The 20324-nt window shown below is 57.3% G+C and overlaps 1 protein-coding gene across 1 annotated transcript in view; it reads right to left on the bottom strand.

Moving 5' to 3' along the window:
* Positions 1-1538: 1538 nt before the first annotated feature.
* CSPG4 (chondroitin sulfate proteoglycan 4) overlaps positions 1539-20324 on the bottom strand; it is a 33448-nt gene continuing 14662 nt past the window's right edge. Inside the window, exons 3-10 of the mRNA XM_064456782.1 lie at positions 16208-19789; positions 15433-15912; positions 14797-14973; positions 11284-11482; positions 10952-11086; positions 10634-10788; positions 9574-9757; positions 1539-9256 (exon numbers count right to left, since the gene is read on the bottom strand). Of these exons, the coding sequence (XP_064312852.1) occupies positions 7344-9256; positions 9574-9757; positions 10634-10788; positions 10952-11086; positions 11284-11482; positions 14797-14973; positions 15433-15912; positions 16208-19789 (6825 nt within the window). The 3' untranslated portion in view covers positions 1539-7343. The remainder of the gene's footprint in view (positions 9257-9573; positions 9758-10633; positions 10789-10951; positions 11087-11283; positions 11483-14796; positions 14974-15432; positions 15913-16207; positions 19790-20324) is intronic.

The following is a 20324-nucleotide window of genomic DNA, read 5'->3' as shown; positions in this document are numbered from 1 at the left end:
ACCCGCCTGAGTACTTCCATGTCTGGACCACACTCCCAGTGCTGGCTCGGCATGGCAAATGCATTGGCTGGGAAAACCTGCTTCCCATGAACATTCCTGCCTTTTCCCTCTGCTGCCTGGCAGCATCTGGCTGGGGCCCTCCCTGCCCATGGACAGGCATTTTGGGGTCTGCCTCAGCTGGGCACGGGGCTTGAGCATCCTCCTGCTGCCCGCAACCCCTCTGGTGGCGTCCTGTGAAAGCACCGAGGTCTGGACAATGGAATCAGCTCCAGGCACCCTGGTGGCTGCCCCAGTGCTCCCACACTATGTTGTCACCCCTGGGGTGCAGGGTGGCAGTAAGGAGGGGGTTGGGGAGTGCAGGTGGTGCTCCCTATGCCCCAGTGTTTTCAGTTGCTGCCTTTATTCGGGACACGGGCTGTTCCCAGCTCATGCTCAGGGTCACAGCAAGAAAAAAAACCCAGGCCGCGTGGGGCCAAGAGGAAACACGAGGCAGGTCTGCTTCCTCCTCCTGCTTCCCAAGGCTGCTCTTGCATGGGAAAGCCAAGGCCAAGGCACCTACACAAGCCCCGCCAGCACGATGGCTGGGTGGGGAGGTAGCAATGGCGGCTGGTACATCCTTCCTGGGGAGCACCGCAGCCGGCACGGGAGGGCCCATTGCTGCCTCCGCTCTGGTGGGAGGCTTCCAGGCGATCTTGTGTTGCTTCCTCCCTTTGGGCTTCTCCCCACGGTGGAAATAAAATCCAGCATCCTTGGTTTGACCTCTGGGAGACTGGGGTTTATATGTGGGCTGGGCCAGCAGGCAGTAGGGATAACTTCGATCCAACCTTTCCCTAGGTATCCCCCAGACCAGCAAGGCTCAGCTCGGTGGGATGAGCCACCTCCACAGCCAAACCAAGCCTCCACTGCCCCATGGAGGTGTTCCCCACTCAGCATGTCCCCAGAGCCCAGCCTAGGGCTGGATGCTCTGGGGTGGGAGGACCCCTTCCTGGGTGCAAAAGCAGCTGGGGTCTCACAGGGTCCAGCTGAGTGGCTGGAGGCTGGAGGCTGGGGGTGTGCTGGGTGCCTCTTGCCCTGGCAGCTGGATCAAGTGGAGCTGCTGATGGGAGTCTCCTCAGCTGCACAGATATCCCCACCAGCTCCAGATGCTCAATAATTTGAGATCAGACACCAAAGCAGCCCAGTGGCCTGACCTGGCTCCTCCCCACGACAGGGTGCAGCACGGCTGGGCAGGATCAGGCTTGCTGGGCATGCTACGCTGCCAGTGCACTTAGCAAGCATGTTGGAGAGGCACGGCTGCCAGCGCAGAGTGGGGAGCAGAGTCACGCCTGCTTGTCAGGGCTGGCAGCAGCTCTGGGGCTGCGCGCGCAGGGGATGGAGCCGAGTGGGATTTTGCTGCCCAAAATGGCTGTGAGGTTCCATCAGACTCAACCCTGCTGTGCTGGGAGGTGGATGAGCATGTGCCTGCATGGAGGCAGCAAGACCAGGCAGATGCATGTGGGAGAGCACCGGTGCGGGGCGGCAATGAACCAGGGGCAGAGGGAGACAGCTCAGACTGCCAGTTCAAATCTTTTAATCACTGCACTTCTCAAATATTTCCAAAGCATGACCCTGACTTGGCTCCACCAGACAAGGCAATGAGCACCAGCTGGTTCCCTTGGCTGTTGCTATAAATGCTCCCTCCCGCTCCCAGCACAGGACAGTTATGAGGGGAGGATGTCAGTAGTGCCTGTGCCAGGGGAATGAGCTAGGAACCACCTTTAATTGCAGCCACAGTTTGCCAGCCCTCCTTGTTCCCCTGCTGCTGAATGCTGCAGCCTTGGTGCTCTGCAACAGGCTGGTCCCCCAGAGCCAGGGCGATGCTTGGGGCAGACCCTGTCCCAGCTCTCTGTGCCAGGGTGTATAATCTCTCTGGTCCCTGGGAAGGTGCTGAGCCTGGGGAGGTAGGTCCTGTACTTCTGAGGGGCAGCCTCTTTGGGCGTGGTTTTTTTGGAGGAAGGGGTGGAGAGCCCAGGCTCTGGGATGTGGTTGTCACTCCGTCATTGTCTCCCTTGGAGTTGCTGGGTGTGGAAATGGAGGTTAGACTCAATCTGGTTTGAATTTAAATCAGCAGCTAGGCTGGAGAGCCATGGCAGGCAGCAGTTGCCTAGGGGATACTTTCTGCTGTCTGGGTCCTCATCTCTCCATCCTTTCCCCTGCTTGCAAGGGCCTGGGAAGATATATCTCAGGTGGGCAAGGTGGTGGTGGATGACGGACTCCTGGGGACAGCCCTGTCCCTGCATGGGCTCCTTGACCCTGCCTCCTGTGAGGGCGCTCCCAGGGTGACATGCCTGCAGTCTCCTCTTCCCCCTCAGGCTCTGTCCTGTCCTGATGGGCTTGCTGCCAGCTGAGCCTGCTCTGCAGGCTGTGGCCATGGCCTGCTGAAATCAGGCAGGCACGTAGCAGGGAGGGAGGGCTTGGGCTTCTGGCATCCTGGGGCACTGGGCTTGGCTCGGAGCGGAGATCCTGAGCCTCGTCACACTACGCAGCAGCCAGCCTAAGGTCTGGCTCTGAGTTTCCCATGTGGGGCAGCTCCTAGGAGGACCCAGCCACCCCTGGTCACATCCTTCACCTGCTTTGGGAGGAACAGGTGTCTTCCTGGAGACCTCTCCTCATTATCTGTCATCAGGGAGTGTGACCTGTGCCCTCTGAGGGAACCTCAGCATGATCCTCCTGGCTCCCAGCAAAAACCAGAGCATCTCCTGGGGCTGGTGAGAGCTGTCAGGGAGGATTTGGGACGGGGACAGTGAGGCAGGAGCCCTGGGATGATGCTTTGCCTCTCCAAAACAGAGGGGGGCTGCCTGCGTGAGCTCAGGGAGTTCATCACTTCCTGTGCCTGCATCCCCAGGAGCAATGTGGACAATGTTGTCACAAGGTCCTTGCCACCTATGGTTGTCCACAGCAGCTGAGGAGTTTGGAGGCTGGGGACATGATGCTTACATGAGTCCCAGTCTCGTGTGCAGGGCTTGGATGTGCTGGCCTGAAGCCTGGCTGGGAATGAAGTCCCTCATTTGTTGAACCCCCGCATTTGCATGGCTTGCGGGGAGGGTTTCAAAGTCAAATGATTCTATCTGCCCTGGGTGGATGCTGAAAGAAACCTGTTTGGCCTATTATTTGTTTGCATTTGAATGGGAGCCTGGAAACTGTTTCCTGTCACCTGTATGCCTTGCCGCAGCACTTGGACCGAAGGCCAGCACAGGACAGGGCCAGGCTGCTGGGGGGGGGGGGCATTGGGTAACTCAAGAGGAGGTTTCCTGACTGCTTTAAAGGCACTGTGGGTCTGCCGAGGTAATGGCAGAGGAAAATTGCTCTTACTCCCTTCTTGCTCCTTCCAGGCTGGACTCTGCAGCAGGGCATCATTTAAACATGCCCCGTCCTTGCAGCTGGGGACAGCCTGGCCCTGCCATGCCTGCCTGCAGACCAGCAGGCTGCCTTCTCCCTGAGCCATGCAACAGCACTGCTCCTCCTGCCTCAGCTGATCTGAGCTCAAATCAGGACGTTAATCCCAGCACTGGGCTGAAATCCCAGCAGGGCTGCAGGGACTTCCCGACAGATGCAGCCCAGGCTGGATCATCCTGGCTGCATCCTGCCTGGGATCCAGCTGCGGGGGCTTCCTAGTGGAGGAAGAGAAATTCCCTGCTTCTGGGGCTTATAGAAAGCAAAGGTGACTTCTTAATGAAGAATTAAATAGAAGTAAAATTCACTGGCATTTTTGCCACTTGTGAGACCCTGTGTGGCTGCCCAGGTGAACTGGTAGTCAGGCACTGAGATGCTCTTAACCAGGTGGTTCCCTCAGGATGTCTGGAGGTGGCACAGAGGACAAGGGACACAAGATATTGAGCCTTTCTCACACCTCCTGGGTGGCTCTACTTGGTGATGTCCTTGCTTTTGACATTCCTCTTCCTACCATTTAGGAGGTGGTGGCAGGTATGGTCTGTCAACATCCTGTCACACCTCTGTGAGTCACCACAACTTGCTCACTGTCCTTTGTTTCTGAGTATCTTCTGGCTCCTGCCCTGCTTTCTGCCACCCCATATTTTTCCCTTAGCAACTTGAGGCTTTGCCTTGGCCTGGCTATAGTCTGGCTCTCCTCTTGGCCTGCCTTTTATTCCCTGATCCGGGTGTCCTCAGAAGCTGCATGTAGATGTGCCCTTAGCCACTCTTCAGCCCTTCCTAGTGCTCCCCATACCTAATGTCCCCACTCCACCCCAACCTTCCATTTCTCTGCACTTACAGGCTGGGCACAACAATGTGTCCCTGGCACCAGGAGCAGGGACATCTCCCTCCCAGGCAGCACCCATCTGTGACCCCCTCCTCCCATGGCAGGACTGGCAGAGATGTGCACCCCACCCTGGATGCAGGTCCTCTGCCTACAGCTTGGGATTGGGCTTGGCTGGTGGTGCTGCAGAAGAAATGGCTCTGGCCATGTCCTGGGGCAGGGGCTCTCTGGGCACAGCATTCTCACTCTGGGTGGCTTTTCCTGCTTTAAAACCATAGGTAGAAGGTGGAGGAGGGATGTAGGTGTGAGATGCCCCAGGGAAATGCCAGCAGTTGTAGGTGCAGGAGGAGGTGGGGAAGTGCTGGAGGGAGACCTGGCAGTGGCTTCTTGGAAATAGGGCATGTGAGTTCACACGCACATCTGCCTCTTGTCAGCCAGCTGTGCACATCTGACCCACCTTGGGGGAAACAGCCTATCTGTCAGAGCAGCTGTAACCACCTTCCCTACACCTCTGCAAGCTTCATAACCAGCTTGGCAGGGAAGGTTGCAGCCCAGCTCCTCTTACCACCGAAACCTCCCAGATCAGAGTAGTTCTCACCCAAACTGGGGTGAGGAGGGTGGGCTGCACCTCTGTGTGAGCAAGCAGCTTCAATGCCATGCCCCGGCTGGGTGCAGAGCACACAGGGCTCCAGGGAAGGCAGAGACACTGTGCTGGCTCCCAGTGCAGGGAAAGCAAAGGGCCTGACTAGGAAACTTTTGAGATTGTTTAGGATGTATTTTAAGTCTGCTCTGTAGCTGGAGAGAAGCCCCCCTGGACCCTCAGCCCTTTCCCAGGGGGATGGCTGGCAGCAGGCAGCACCAAGACTGGGCCTGATCCTGCCTTAGCTATCCTGCTGCAAACCCCGAATAACCCAAGCAAAGCCAGCAGCTTTGTTCAGGATTTAAACCCTGCCAGCAGAGCTTGGCCCTGGAGAACCGTGATCTGCACTGGCATTTTCCAAGTCCTGCCTGTCCTCCCCTGACCCTGGGAAGTGGATGTTTCCCAGAAGCGGAAATAAAACCACAAGCCTTAAAAATAACCTGCTTCACTTTCAATGCTGCTTACAAAACAGGCCATGTTCCTTCTATTTAATCCCTGGGTACGAGGCGAAAATCATTCGAAAGGAAAACACATGGTGGATGCTTCCAAGGGGGCCCTCGGTGGATGCCACTGGCTTCCCTGCAAACATACATCCCTTGCTGGGGGGTAGGTACTTAGCAAAGATAATAAATGTGCTTGTTTGAATGTGATGGGGAAGGGACAGAGCTGGAGTTAATATCAAAGAAGGAGGGAAGCAATGACACTCCCTCTGCTCTGCAGGGAGAGGTTGTCCTGACCTTTTGGGAGCAACACTGCCCAGCAAGATCCTCCACAGCAAGCTCTGAGCCATGGTGTGGGCAGCCTGGTTGCACTGTCCCCATTTTACAGAGGGGAGAGGTTGTGATTTGCCTCTGAGCAGAAACTTCATTTTTTATCCCCCTCTGGATGGGGCAGGAGGAGGATTTTGGAGGTGGGGAGGTTGCAGCAGGGAAGAAGGCAGCAGTGTGCAGGCTTGGCACCCATTGGCACAGGCTGTCTTGGGTTGAGAGGGCTCAGAGGTGCTATGGCTGCCTCCGCTGTGCCCTATCTTGCCCATACCATGCAGCAAGTTGGGGCTGGGGCACACATGGCAGGGGGACAGGGCTGCCTGCCTGCACCCCGATGGCTGTGGGTACCTGGCAGGACATGCTGGCACCCACCAGCTGGAGCAGGGTAGGTGTGATTTACTGCTTGGCAAATATTTGGCACCATAAACGCTGCCAGGAAAACTGCTGGCATGGTCCAAGCAAACATCCTGGCTCTGCTGGAGCCTTGGAGTGGGACTGCCCCGGGGTGCTGCCTTGGGGAGGGATCGTTCATTGATGCTGGGGATGGATTTTTACCCTGGGTGAGAGGCGTGAAACTGTGACGCATCCCCTGTTATCCTTGGGGGCTCAATTCAGCCTCCTATTCATGTTGTGAGAGTGGGATGTGCTCCGTGATGAGCTTCCCAGCTGTAGCAATGCAGGGTATTATTGTTGGGTCCCATCCTGAGAGCTCAGCGCTCAGTTTTTCCTCAGATAATTTCTATTTAAGTTTTTAGGGCTCCAGGCTAGGGAAAATTTGAGCAAGAGCCCAGAATTTGGTCCATTACCTCCAAATGTCGCTCGGCAGTTCACTGGGCTTAAAACAGGCCTGGCAAGGAGTGGTGACATGATGGAGATGGCTTACAAAAACTGTGATGCACCTTGGAAAAGGCCCTTTATCCTGTTTACATCTGCCGTACTGGAGTATGCAGTGGAAAACCGTGCTGGCTCTGGTTCTCTGCTCTCCCCACCGGTTTCACACTGCCCAGGTGAGTGCCTGCCGTCCCTCCCTGCCAAGGGCATCCTACCTGTTGTGCAACCCCCTCAGGGTTCAGTGCAATCTGCTTTATGAAACACACAACAAGCATGCAGAGAAAGAGCGAGGCGGGTTTTTTCCAAGTGGGTGGGGACTCCTTGAATTCCCCTGGCATTGGCCACAGAGTTTTTTCCGAGCCTCTGCTCCAGTGTCTCAGCCCGCCTAGCCCTGGGGGATTTGGGCAGCTTCATCCCCAGCCTGACTCAGCCCAAGCTGCTCCTCATCCTTCCTTGTGGGCTAAGAGCTGTGGCACACACCCCCGTGGCAGTCAGTGATGCCTACAGAGGAGCCACCAATGGCTCGGTGAGGACTAGTGCCATCAAGTCCCCTTCAGCACTGTGGCCACTGTTAGGTGGCCCAAATGAGCACTCAGTGTTCCTCAGGGATGCTTGGATATGTCACTTGCCCCCACTTGCCTATGCAGTGTCCCCCTCCCCTGCCCAAAACCACCAGAGATTTGGGGGTCCCGGGTGGGCAGGACCAGCAGCCCCCATATCCCCAGGGTCCTCCTGCATCTGTGGGATGCCAGCTCCCAGGGAGGAGGAAGAGAGCTGGGAGGAGGTGGCCGGTGATGCTCCAGGAGGGTCTGGACCCCCACGTGGTCTTGTGCCCCCACGCCTGAGCCCTTCACACCCAGTACTGGTTGTTTTTCAAGGGGGGGTTGGAAGTCCGGCAGTGTTGGAGGAGCTCAGGGTCCAGTGGTGCCCCAGGACCTGTGCCCTGGGGTGGGGGACTCATGCCTTTGCCCTCCAGGGTGTTGACAGTCGTTAGGGGGATACCTTGGTTGGGGTCCGTCCTGCGGAAGGTCTCCTGGCCCAGCATGGCCCCATTCTTGGCCCTGGAGGAGGGGGTGCCCTGGACGTGGTGCTTCCCTGTCTTGTTGCGCTTGTGCAGATAGAAGAGCAGGGGCAGGATGAGGGCCAGCAGGAGGAAGATGAGGCAGATAGGGATGATGATGCTGAACATGTTGGCCTCAATGAAGCTGAGGAAGGTGCCTCCCTCCACGGGGCTGGGGCTGGTGGTAGAACCAGGGCCCAGCCAGGCTGTGGGGGTCACGCCCAACTCACTGGCATTGGGGCTGCTCTGTGCTGTGCCCTGGGGCTGGGGCACTGGGGGCAAGGGCGCCAGGGGGGCTGTGATCAGGGTGACACCGTAGGCTTTTGAGGCATTGTAGGGCTCAATGCTGTACCCCAGGGATGCCAGTGCTGGTGGCACGCCGGCAGCTGCCAGCTCAAAGACGAAGCTGTCACTCTTTGGGGGCTGGTCAGTCTCCCCACCATCCAGCACCTCCAGCCCGACCAGCCCTTGTTCCAGCTCGCTCTGGCTGAAGGTCTCGATCAGAGTGGTGGGTTGTGCTGGGTCCCTGGAGACCCTCACGAGACGGCTGCCACGGGGCGCCCTGCGGATCTTGAAGACTGGGATGCTCTTGGTGTGGTTGGCCAGCTCACTGGCATCAAGGATGCTGGTGTCCAGGAGGGCTGTGGTGCCCTTGGGCCAAACACTGCCCAGCCGTGCCTTCACCAAGGCACGGACAGTCACGTTCACCACCCCAGTCCTGTTGGCTGCCTGTGACAAGGCAAGGAACTGGAAGTTGTCCTGGGGAGAGGTGAGGTCAGTGAAGGTGAACATCACCTCCCCGCGGTCCAGCTGCTTCTGCGAGAAGCCCCGTGCTGGCTTTTGGTTGACCTGCACTTGGCCAAACCTTGGGTCCCTGGTGATCCTGTACAGGGCATTGCCTGCCCCCAGCTGTGTGGCTCCCAGGAGGTGATGGTGGGACACCAACGCCCTGTTCAGGTCTTGGGGCACCTCCAGCGGCACTGGGCTGGCAGCGGTGTTCACTGCAGGCAGCACCTCAATCTCCAGCGAGGTCAAGGTGGGTGGGTGGTGGCCATCGGAGAGGCTCAGCACTAAGGACCCTGGGGCATGGCTCCCTGTGGCAACAAAAATCATGTGGCCTGCATTGATATCTGCTTGGGTGAAGCGGTTGATGGGTTCCTGTGGGTTGCGTGCTTTGGCCAAGTGGCCAGCAAGAGGTCTTTGAAGGACACTGTACACCATCTCCTCTGGGGACCCCAATGGGTCTGCCACATCCAGGTACTCTTGGGACAAGGTCATCACAGAGCCTGGTGGGACCCGCAGCACTTCTTGCTGCTTCACCACCTGTGGTGGCTTGCTGCTACTGCTGGTCACTGTTATATTGAAGGTTTCAGAGATAACCACCCCTTCCTGAGGAGGACGGATGGACTGCTGCACCTGGGGCCGGAGCCAAGCCTTAAATCTGAAATGATCATCAGAGATGCTGTCTCCGCCATGGGCATAGACCAGGCGCCCTGTGGCCAGGTCTGACTGCAGGAAGAATGGCTGTGACTGATCCAGGGGCACACTAGCCACCAAGAGCTGCCCATGAGCTGGCAGCCCTGTCACCAGGAAGACAACATCATGGTCAGCCCTCTCAGGGACCGGGATTTGGCTTAGGAGGTTGGAAGCATCCAGCACTGAGGTGTCGATCTTGGCCTGTTGAGCCCTTGTGAGCTGGAGACCTGGGAGGAAAAAGGAAAACGCAAAGGTCTGTCATCCCTAGGAAGAGTCAGGATCTGCTGGAGAGGAGAGTGAGCTACAGCAGAAGAAGGGTTGCAAAGAAATGCAGAGGGATGAGAAGGCAACCGGGACTTGTTAATTTGGTGAGATGATGGAAGAAGGAATTGCACAGAGAACCAGCAAAAGGATGGCTGCAACTTTAGATGTTGCTTGACATAATATCAAAGCTTGTGCTTGAGTGGCCACAGGAAATTGCAAGGTGGTGTCTTCAGACAAACAAAGGGCTTGTTTGTCCCTTGCTTCTCCCTTCCTTCTTTACCTGCATTTCTCCATAGCTGACTTGAGCGCTGGGGACAGGTGGCCTCAAAGGAGATCAGCACGAGGAGGATGAAGGAGTCTGAGATAGTTGTGGGAGCAACCACACGGAAGCGGATGGCATCTTGGGTGAGCCAGAAGGGCTTCTCTGGCATCTCATGCTGGTAGAAAATCAACCCGCTGTCCACCTAAAATAAAAAAAGACACTCAATGAGCTCTGCTAAATGGCAAAATAAATACTCAGAGTGGATGATACCATGTGGGAGATGGGTGCATCTGTCTCAACTCTGTTGTGATGGGCACTGTAACACCAGGGGGGATCTTGGTGATGCTGTGTGAAAGCCAATGTGTGCAACCTCAGCTCTTGTTTTGGCTGTAGGAAGGAGCAGCCAAGCCCTAGTTAGGTGAGAAATGGGGATCATCACCAGCCATGGCACAGTAGCCATCATCGAGAGCTCACAGTGCCTCTATGCCAGGATGTTTCTGTCCAGCAATTGGGGAAACTGAGGCTCAGAGGAAGAGCTGAGCTTGCTCAGCATCCTCCAAGACTCAGGCCAGGCTCCCTTCAAGGGCAAGCACAGCATGGGGGAGCTTGCAGGGTGGGCAAACCTGCATGCTTCTGAGGGAGGGTTAGAAATAAGCCCTTTGCCATGCTCTGCAGAAGCCTGGCTGTGTAGAAGCATGGTAGCAAGGATTTGCTTGAAGCTGGGGTGAAAGCATCATGCTTGCCTATTGCCTTAGGCAGCAGCCAGGATGGCTGGGTCTGCAGCAGGAAGGTAGCCTAAAAAAAGGGGATTATAAATCCCTGAGCCTCCCCCAGCACTAAGCCCAAGGCTGGTGGCTGTGGTAAAGCCAGCATTGGGGCGGCAGCTTGTAATCCCTCTTAGCAGCTGTTGGCAGAGGTGGAAAGTCATGGTGTGGTTGCAGCCTTGCTCTGCCTCCTGCCAGGGATTGTGTACCTCTGCCCACACTAGCAGTGGGTCGGGCTGGGACCCCTGGGCTGCAGTGGGTGATAGAGGGCTGTGCCTTGGGATCCTGAGGGGCTGCAGGAGGCAAAAGCTCACCTGGGCTTGGGTGAAGTTCCTGATTTCCTCCCCCCAGGAGGTGCGCAGCCTGCCCAGGCGCGGGGCTTGCTCAATGCTGTAGTACAGAGCAGTGGAGCCAGTGGGGCTGTTACTCACTGCCTGCAGGTTCTGGCTGGTGATGGGCTGCAGGGCACCTGAAAAACATGTCCAGTACAGACTTCAACCTGTCACTTTACCACCCACCTGCAGCTTCTGCCACAGGCATCTCTTGGCAGCACTCAGGCAAGGGGTGATGGAAGGGTCCAAGGGCCCTGTTTGCTATTGAACTGGGAGGATGGGGAACGTCCCTGTACCCACCTGGGCAGACGGTGAGGCTCTGCTTCTTGGCCAGGCTGATGAGGGGCTCTCTCTGGGCCCTAACGAGGAAGAAGTGCCCAGGAGACAGATTCTCGCCATCCCACAGGTCAAAGGTGAAGCCCCCATCCAGGGGCCCTGTGGAAAGCACAGATCTGGGCATTTATTGGGGGCATGGGAGTTGCAGCCCCCATTAACCTGTCACAGTCTGGACCAGGGTGCTGTGTGATGGGGTTAGCATCTGCCTTGGTGGCACAGTGCTCCCCTCCGCTCGTGTCCCCTCCCTCGGGCTGGGACTGGTGCTGGGTGGCTGGGGCACCTCAGCCCTGCCTTACCTTGGTGCATGAAGAGGATGAGGCCGTTGTTTATCTGGGCCTGGGTGAACTGCCGGACCTCAGTGCCGGGTGCTGACCTCAGCACAACCTTCCCGTTGGCTGGGGGCTGGATGGAGTAGGTCACCTCCTCTGCTGGGGAATCCTCGTCCTCAGCGCTCAGGATGTAGGGGCTGATGGCAGCCGTGGTACCTTCCCGCAGCTGGGGCATAGGGAGAGGCTGTAATCCCCCCTGGGATACTCCCAGCACCTCTGCCCCCTTCCCCAGCCTGCTCTGGACCCTGTCCCAATTCAGACTGCTTTGCTGGGTGCCTGAGCACATCCCAGCCCAACAAGGGTGCCTTGTCCATGTGCTGGGTGATGTCCCAGCATCTGTCCTCTTCCTAGCCTTGCGTCACCCCGCACCACTGCTGTGTTTGTTGGCACATGCTGTGCTGCTGGGTTCGTGCATCCACACAATGTGTGCAGGACAGAGGTGAGGGCTTGCCCCTCTGTGCCTCAGTTTCCCCAAGCACTGGAGATGGAAGAAGGCACAGTGCTGGCATGGCTCACCAGGCTGGGGCAGAAGCTGTGCCTTTGACGTGTCTTTCCACATTGCTCTGCAGGAGAAGGGCTTTTTGTGGGATCCTCAAGCCCTGAAATCACTCCCTGAGCTGCTGCTGTGTATGTGATAACTGCAGCCCCGTCTCTCCAGGGTTGGGTGTTTCTCCTAGCTTGTGCTCCCAGGAAAGTACCCATCCCACCGCCCCCTCACAAGGCTGCAGTGAGGCCAGGAGCTGACGCAGCAAACCCTCCAGGAATGATAAGTATGTGGCCAAGCTCAGGGCCATGCCCAGTCTCCCAGGGCTGCTTCACCCTGCCAGCAATGCCCACACGCCCCCCGGGGACACTGCCACCCCAAAGGCCTGGGGGCATCTCCCCTCTCCAGCTGGAGGCAACCATTTTCCCCACTCCTAATTCTGTGTATTATCTTGGCCTCAGCAGACCATGGGGATGAATCCTGCACTGCCAGACAGGTTCTGCCTGCGCAACCCAGGGCTGCTTTTCACCCTCAGGATGCCCCAAAATAGCAGGGTGCATTGACTGAGCCTTCCCGCAGCTCGTGCAGGGTGGAGGGGCAGAATGTGCTGCATCCCACAGCATCACAAGCCTGGCCCGCATCCTGCAAACCCATATGACAACACCCGGCCGCTGGACGAGCTGCTCAGCTGGCCGTGCTGGGTTAGATGAGCTCTTTTCTGCTGTTTTCAGCTGGCCTAACCCAAAACATTTCTTGAGTGGGTGTGGGTGCCGAGAGTGAAACTGAATCCCTCGGCAGTCCCCATGGGATGGCGGGAGGCAGGCTCGAAAACACAGCTTTGGAGAGATGGGATGGGGGAAGCACTGCCAGACACATGGCTGGGGTGGGAGCTGAAGCCCTCACTGTGGGAGCTGCTGCTCTGCCGTGCATGTACCAAGGTTTTTGGGCTGCTCCCTGTTCCCAGCACGCATGGCCAGGTCACTTCAGTGCCCGGTGAAGTTGCAATCAGACCTGTGGCTCAGTGCCAAGGAAAACTCCCTTTGGTCAAAGCCCAGAGAGGAGTTTGCAAGCAGTGGGGACCGGCAGCCCTGGGGCATTGCTGGCCGCTGGGGATGGGCACATGCAGTGCCCATGCTGCTGGAGCTGACCTGCTTCACCACGCTCCCCATCCTCTCTGAATTATTAAAGCCTTCCGCCTGGTTCCTGCTCTCGCTTACCCGGCTTATTGTATTTGCTCAGTCTCCGTGTTGCCTCTGCTCTCTTGGAGAGCACACAGGGAGGCAGCGAACTAGCGCCAGGAGCGTGGCCATGTGTTTTGGTGCACCAGTGGAAGCCTTTCTCTTGGTGGCATCCAGCCATTGTTTCCCCTGATACAACCCAAGGAGGTGCTTGGGGAAAACCTGCCTGGTCCTTTCCAGGTGGCTCTGCTTCAGGGTCTGAATCCTGCCCGTTGTCTCCCCAGCCCTGTGTGGACTCTGCACCCCTGGCGCTGGCAGGCGCAGCCGGCAGAGGAAGGCTTTGTGCAATCTCTCTCCTGGACCCAGCCTGACCTTTAAACGCTGAAGTCATCTCTCTCCGGAGCACAAACACTGCAGGGCCGGGCCCCTCTTGAGCCCTGGGTTGCTTTAGCATTACTACAGCTCGGAGCCGGGAGCCTTTCCCAGCTCTAGAGCCCCTCCTGTGGGCAGCTGGGCAGCTGTGCTTACCCCTTCCAGGGCTGGGGGAGATCCCAAAGTAAAAGTGAACGGACACTGCCTCAGAATTGATTTTCTTTCTTTTCACCCTTTTTTAGTATGGTGGCTGGGAGGGAAGGACATGCTTCCCTAAGTGCCTTGCAATCGCTGGGCTAATGGGCTGGCTAAAAATAAGGCAGGGAGGGAGCCTTCTGCTCCCCTTCCACAGGGTCGGCTCTGTGCATCTGCCTGCGCCCTGGGCAGGATGCATGGCACTGGGGACAGAGCTGCCTCCTCTGCCAGCTTCCCCTGCCTCAGCCCCACCCTGCCAGAGCCAGCCCAGAGCAGATCTTTTGGGATGTGGTGCTCCTTAGCAAGCAGAGAGGAGCTTTTTTGGCACTGGAGTAGGAACCAGGGACTGCTGTGGGCCTAACAGCCGAGAGGTTAACATTTCTCTGTCGGGAGTGCAGGATTTAGGCACAGTTGGGGCAGATATTGGTGTCACCGCTTAATGCACTATAAAAGGGATTTGCTGGGAGGGGGATGAATTTCCTGGGCTGGGGTTGTAACTAAGAGGAGCACGGGCAGGCACAGAGCCAGGGCTGGCTGTGGATGAGCCCCCCTCGTCTCCCCCTAAGCTTTGCTGACAGCCCTGGCCCCTCTCTCTGCATCCAGGTGGTGCCTGGTGCTGGGCGGGGCAGCCTGTACCCTTCCCTTTGGGCATCTTCTCCAGAGCCCAGGCTCCCAGATAGTTTCCTAAAGCCACTGTGATGATCCTGATGGAAGGAGCTGCCTTCCCTGCTGCCAGCCTGTGAAATCCTGGGATGGGTGAGGACAGCCTGGGGGCTTGCGGGGAATCGTCCTGCTGTGGAAGGGCGAGCAGGGTGCCTGTCCTCAGCAGGTGGAGGTGAAGAGCCGCTGCCGGCCTGCCTGCAGGCAGCTGCCTGCCGCCGTGGCAGCCCAGCTCCGCCGAGCACACTGTGGGAGCGGGACCGAGCGCTGCTGCGGGGCGATGCTCCCATCTTGCGGACGGTTTCAGCATCGGCGGCGGGAAGGACGGGGTGGAAGGGGGGGACAGCCAGGTCTCCGCCTCCTGCAAAGCCTCGTCCCGCCGGCAAACCGCCCCCCTTCCCCGGAGCCCATCGCCTGCCTCTGATCTGCACCCCGGCTCTGCTGTGCCCAAATTCCCGGGAGTGCGTGATCAGGCTCGGAGTGGGTCCCGTGGGGTCCCCACGCTGGGCTGGCCAGCCCTGGGGTCTCTTAGTGCTGAGCACCCAGGGCCCGCTGGGGTGGCTGCCCATCCCCGTGGCATCCCACTCTTACCTGCAGCCCGGCGTTGACCCTCAGCCGGGGCCCCTTGGAGCTGCGGGGCAGGATGGTGATGAAGAGGGTCCTGGGCTGGCTCTGCCGGTCCATCTCGGAGGCGTTGGCCAGGAGGGTGAAGCTGTCGGCCTGGGCCCGGGGACTGTCCTGCCTGTACTGGATCTGCTGGCTCTCCACCTGAAGGGCAGGGCTGTGTGACCCTCCTGGGAGGACACAAGCCACCAGCTGCTCTGGGGAGGGGACCTGTGCACACCAGCCTGGGAGGAGGGAGGGAGTTGGGCACCTGCCACTCGCTCTGGGGCATCCCTGTGGGATGGATCCAGCACAAAGGCAGGGAGTGGGATTCCCATGGGAAGCAGAGCTGGACCCCAGAGTGGGTGCTCTGCCTGCATTCCCACCCTGTATCCCCAGGGACATTCAAACACACTTTGGGGTTGATGTGTTCCCTGTCTGCAGGGCAAACCTGCCACCCCAAACCGCTCCATCCCAAAGGCAAATATCTCTGATGGAAAGAGGAGTGCCACAGTCCTCCCCAGCCTCCCAGCGGCACTGGGGACTGGAGCCCACACACGGGATCTTGCCAAAGCCCCTACCAAAGCAGCATGGTGGGCAAGCAGGCACCCTTGGCTGCTCTACCTCGCTCCAGGTGAAGCTGTGCAGCTTGCCGTCCTCAGGCCGCTTGCTGTTCAGGAGGGTGCCAAACTGGGGGGGTTCGAGCACCTTGAACTCCATGCTGAGAGATGTGAAGTAGGTGTTAGGGATGTTGAGGATGCCTGTGGAGAGGGTGACAGAGCCACCTCCTGGCACTGTGATGTTCCGGATGTCCAGGGGGACAGTGATGGGGAGCACGGCCAGGCTCACCACCACCCCCTCCAGCGGGTCTGCACCGCTGGCCGTGATGTCCACAACAAACTGGTCATGCTCCTCCTCCAGCTTGGAGTGGAGATAGAGGACTTTGCCATTGTTGATATCCTCCTGGGTGAAGGACTGGATGGGGTCGAGGCTGGGCTGCTCGTTCGAGTCTCGGCTGTGCTGAAGCATCGCAAGGAAGCCAGAGGCCGGGGGACTGCTCACCAGGTAGACTATGTCTTGAGGAGGGATCTCTTCATGGGTCACCTGGGAGTGTGGGGGAGACAAGGCATGAGTGGGAGGCTGGTGCCTGTGAGGCTGGGCTGCCCCACAGCCCACTGCTGTGCATTCCCCCAAGGCTTTGCTGTGTGATGAGCTGCCAGAATCACCTTCTTGCCAAGGCCAGGCCTTAAACCCCACTTTGCCCCTGGACAAAGCCTGACATGGGCATGCGTCCTTTCCTCTGGGCAGATGGGAGTAAAATGGAGTCCCACTGGTGGCTGTAGTGGTGGCCAGGGAAGTGATACAGTCTAGGGGCATGACTAGAGAAGGGGATACTCACCAGTAAGTACTTCTTCTTGATCCCAGCTGCTTCCCCCTGGAAGACATGGATCTCCTTGTGGTTGACTATGTGCAGGGGGCTGGGATGGGTGCCCAAGAACACGCTGATGGCCAGTGTGTCCTCCACCACCACATTGTTTGCTTCTACAGTGAACTGGAGCTCATCCCGGGTGTTCCTGCTCCCATTGTGGTGGTAGGAGATCTCTCCTGCTAACAGGTCTCTCTGGGAGAAGGCCATGATTGGCTGCTCCCCTCTCAGCACGGTTCCCCATCTTGGCGGGGTCATTATCAGGAACTGTATCTCTTCATCTGACCTGATGTCCATGTTGGTCTCCAGGCTGAGGACAGAGGAGTCAATGCTCCCTCTGCTGCCTTGGTGAATGACTAGACCAGTGTTGTTGACTATTTTGATGTAGGGGTCTGATGCCTGTACTTCCAGGAGGGCTGTGGTTTGGTGGAGGCCATCTGAGACCTGTAGCTGGATCCAGCCCCTGTCAGCCCCAGAATGGACAAAGAGGATCTTCTTCTTCCTCAAGTCATCCTGTGTGAACCGGTAGACCTGGTGGCTTCTGTCGTCGACAGACACGATGCTGCCAAATAAAATATCCTTCCTCGCCAGCACTAGCTGCATGTCAGAGAAGCCAGAATCCTTGTCAGTGAAGGCAATGTCATCTGTCGTCAGTAGATGCTGCCCATTGCGCACCACATTGAAGACCTTGTTCACCACCTGGACTGGGGTGTGGTCATTGATGGGTTGGATGGAGACCCTGAAAACACCTCTCACCTCCTCCACATCGGGCTCAGCACTGCCCTCACCCTGTCTGATCGCTACGAAGGGGATGTCGTCCTCCAGTGTCTCAGAGTCATCGTGCTGGTACAGCAGCCGGCGGTGGACAATGTCATCATTGGTGAACTCTGTGATCTCCTCTCTGGAAGCCCAGCCATGGGATGAAGCCCAAGCCAGCCTCCCATGTGCTGGCCCCTCAATCACTTCGTAGAGGTAGTCCATGCTGTTCATGCTCTGTACAAACAAGTGGTCCTTGGAGATGACAGCTTGCCCCCCTTCTGGCACAGTCAGGAGGACGTTGGTCAGGGCTGGTGCATCAGGGTCTCCACCAATGCTGATTGAGTAGGTGTAGATGGGAGAGTACTCCTCACCAGCATGGACACGAAACTGGAAGGTGTCCTCTGCTTGCTGAGAGTTCCTGATGGTCGCACTGTAGCTCAGGTGGTTTCTTTGCAGGTCATCTTGAGTAAAACCAAAGCCTTCGGTCAGCCTGTTGCCGAGCAGCTCCAGGTTTCCCTTTTTGGGAGCCTGGATTAGCACATAGTGGAAAGGGACTGGAGCAGAGTTTTGATTTTCCAGCATTGCTTCCAGCTCCTTACTGGTGATATTTCTGTGACGCTTGTTCTTCATCTGGAGAGGGACCATGGTCCTCATCCTAATGGTTGCTCTTTTAATCCTTATGAGAAAGGTGTTGTTTTGCAAGACCTTCTGCCCCACCTGGACCTCAAATCTCAGCTTCTCCACAAGATCTTCCTGATGGTGCTCTGAGTCTGTGCTAAAATACTGGATGCGCCCTTGCTCCAGGTCTTGCTGGTGGAAGGATTCGACTTTTTTCCATTCCCCTCCCACGCTCCCTTGCTTCTGGACCTCACCATAACTTAGGGGCTCTGTGAGGACATACAGGATAGCAACGCGTTGTTTCATGGCGTTTGTCTCCACTGACAGGTTGGCTGTGGTAATGCGTGCAGCCTCTCCTTGGGAGATATAGAGGCCAGTGTTGTTGTGCAGGTGGATGTCAGGGTCAATGGCAAGGATCCTTAGGGTGGCAACAGGGCTGGGGACTGTGCCGTCACTCACCTGCAAGGTGAGCTGTAAGTCTGTCCCACTCTGGTGCACATAGACTATGTGGCCTGCTTCCAGGTCCCTGCAGGAGAACTCTTCTATGGGCACTCCAGGGTGAAAGTCATACTCCACGTAACCCTCCTCCATCTGCTGGCTACCATGCAGCTGGAATTCAAGGTCATCACAGGATGTGTCATCATCTAGTACCTGCAGGATGTCTGTGGTCAGGTGTTTCCGTGTGTGCTTTAAGATTGTCATGTGGTTCCCGTGGGGAAAGATCACCTGTGGGCCGTCATTGACGGGGTTGATCATGATGGGCAGCAGGTACACCTGCCCCTGCCGCAAGCACTCTGGGACTCCTTGCTGGGCAGTCACTGTCACCTCCAGCATCAGCTGGTCCATGGGCCCCTCAGAGCCATCGTGGACATATCTGACTTTCCGATTCACAATGTCCAACAAGGTGAACTTCCTTCTGCTCCTGGACCCGGGAATGTCTAGCTCCAGCTGGCCGTGCCTAGGGTCATTGGTGATGCTAAAGAGGATTTGGGACTGCCGGATGTTTGCAAGGCTCAAGTCTATTGTTGGCTGGGCGTGCTTCCACTCCAGATAGGCTGTGCCCCCTTCAGAGACGATGAGGGGGCTGATGTGCAGCAGCCTGCTGATGTTTGCAAAGGCAGGAGGGAAGCTATTGTCTGGCTGGCACGGTTCCACCACCAGGCCTGGTGCTCCCGACCAGACATCTGGAGATGGGGAAGTGGGTGCCTCATCCTGCTCATACACCTCGTCATAGTCCCAGTAGTGCTCCTGCTTTTCACAGCCTGATGTGATATCCTTTGTGATCACAGCATCTTGTAGACTCCTCCTGTGCAGGTTTATCCGCAGGTCCTCCAAGCAGCCAACAAACGAGTTGTTGGTCATGGTCCACACAGAGGTGAAAGCAAGATGGTGCCCCCTCAGGCTTTGCAAAGCTTTTTCATTCATACCTCCAATGAAGAGGTTTCCCTGAAGGTCCAGGTAGTTATTGATGCCCCTGCTGGATGTGGATGAGGCGTAGTAATCAATCAGGATCTCAAACTTGTGGATGTCTGTGTAGACTTTGACATAATGCTGCTGCTCATCGCTAATGAAAATGTTGTTGTGCAGGACTGTAACACCATTCCCCTTCTCAACAAACCCTCTCAGGCGCCCGTTGGAGATCTCCAGGTAGAAGAAGTCATTCTCCAGCCCTGCATGGTAGATGAGGGGTGCCTGGGTGACACTCGTTGTTATCACAAATTCAATGGTCGCTTCCTCCCTTGCATTCCACGTGGGAAATGCAATGTAGGAATGTGGCCCCAGGAACCCAAAGGGGTCCTCGGGTTCCGCAGAGAACTCTGTGCTGCACCCTTCCTGGACCTGGTGGAAGATCTTGGAGCTGCCATCAGAGGAGAGTGGGGAGAGGACATCCAGGCCATTGAATGTCACTAAGTGGAGGCAACCTCTGAAGGGTGAGCTGGCCTCAGCAAGGTACGGCAGGTCAAGGCTGCCTGTCCCACCGGCATAGAGACCGTACTGGATGTCCAGCTCACGCAGGGGTCCTGCAATGTCCACAGAGCTGTTGAAGAGGCCATCAATGGTCAGCATCATCCTGCCATCTTCCACCAGCAGCTCCACATCATGCATCACGAGGTTATTGAGCTGCAGCTCTTCTGGGGACTGTAGTGTTATCTCCTCTGAGCCCAGCTGTAGCCTGGCCTGCAGGGAAGGACATAGAAAGTGCTCAGCTCAAGCAAGGTGTTATCTGCAGCACAGGAGACATCTATCCAATTACCAGAAATACCTACTGAAGTGTGGACTGTCCCTGGGGGCTCACAAGTGTTTTAGTCCCTCTGTTCACCACTGTTCATCCTGCCCTCTTCCTCCTGTGTGTGTTCCTCTCTCCCCAGCTAGATCCTGCTGTGGGCATGCCTTCTCTGTCCTGCTCTCTGAATTTCTCTCCTTTTTCACTCTTTCTCAGCAAATCCCAGTCTCAGGGCTATTTCCCTGGCATCTTCCATCCCCCAGTCCTACTGCCCCACTAGTGGGCTTTCCCTCTCCCCCCATGGAGGAGCCCTTCCAGATGCTGGCTCCTCTTTCCCTGCTCCATCCTGCCTGCCACCCTCCATCCCTGCAGCCTGGGCTGCTTCCAGCCCCTGCTCTTGGAACTGGCAGGGAAAATAGCAGGCTTTGCTCCCCACAAGCAGCAGCCTGGAGCCTGCCTAAGTAGAGGGTTAGCTGATGGACCCTGAGA

The sequence above is a fragment of the Phalacrocorax carbo genome, chromosome 7, assembly GCF_963921805.1.
Source record: "Phalacrocorax carbo chromosome 7, bPhaCar2.1, whole genome shotgun sequence".
In the NCBI taxonomy this organism is placed as follows: domain Eukaryota; kingdom Metazoa; phylum Chordata; class Aves; order Suliformes; family Phalacrocoracidae; genus Phalacrocorax; species Phalacrocorax carbo.
Note: the sequence above shows the minus strand (reverse complement) of the source record. Positions and strands in the feature narration are given on the sequence as shown.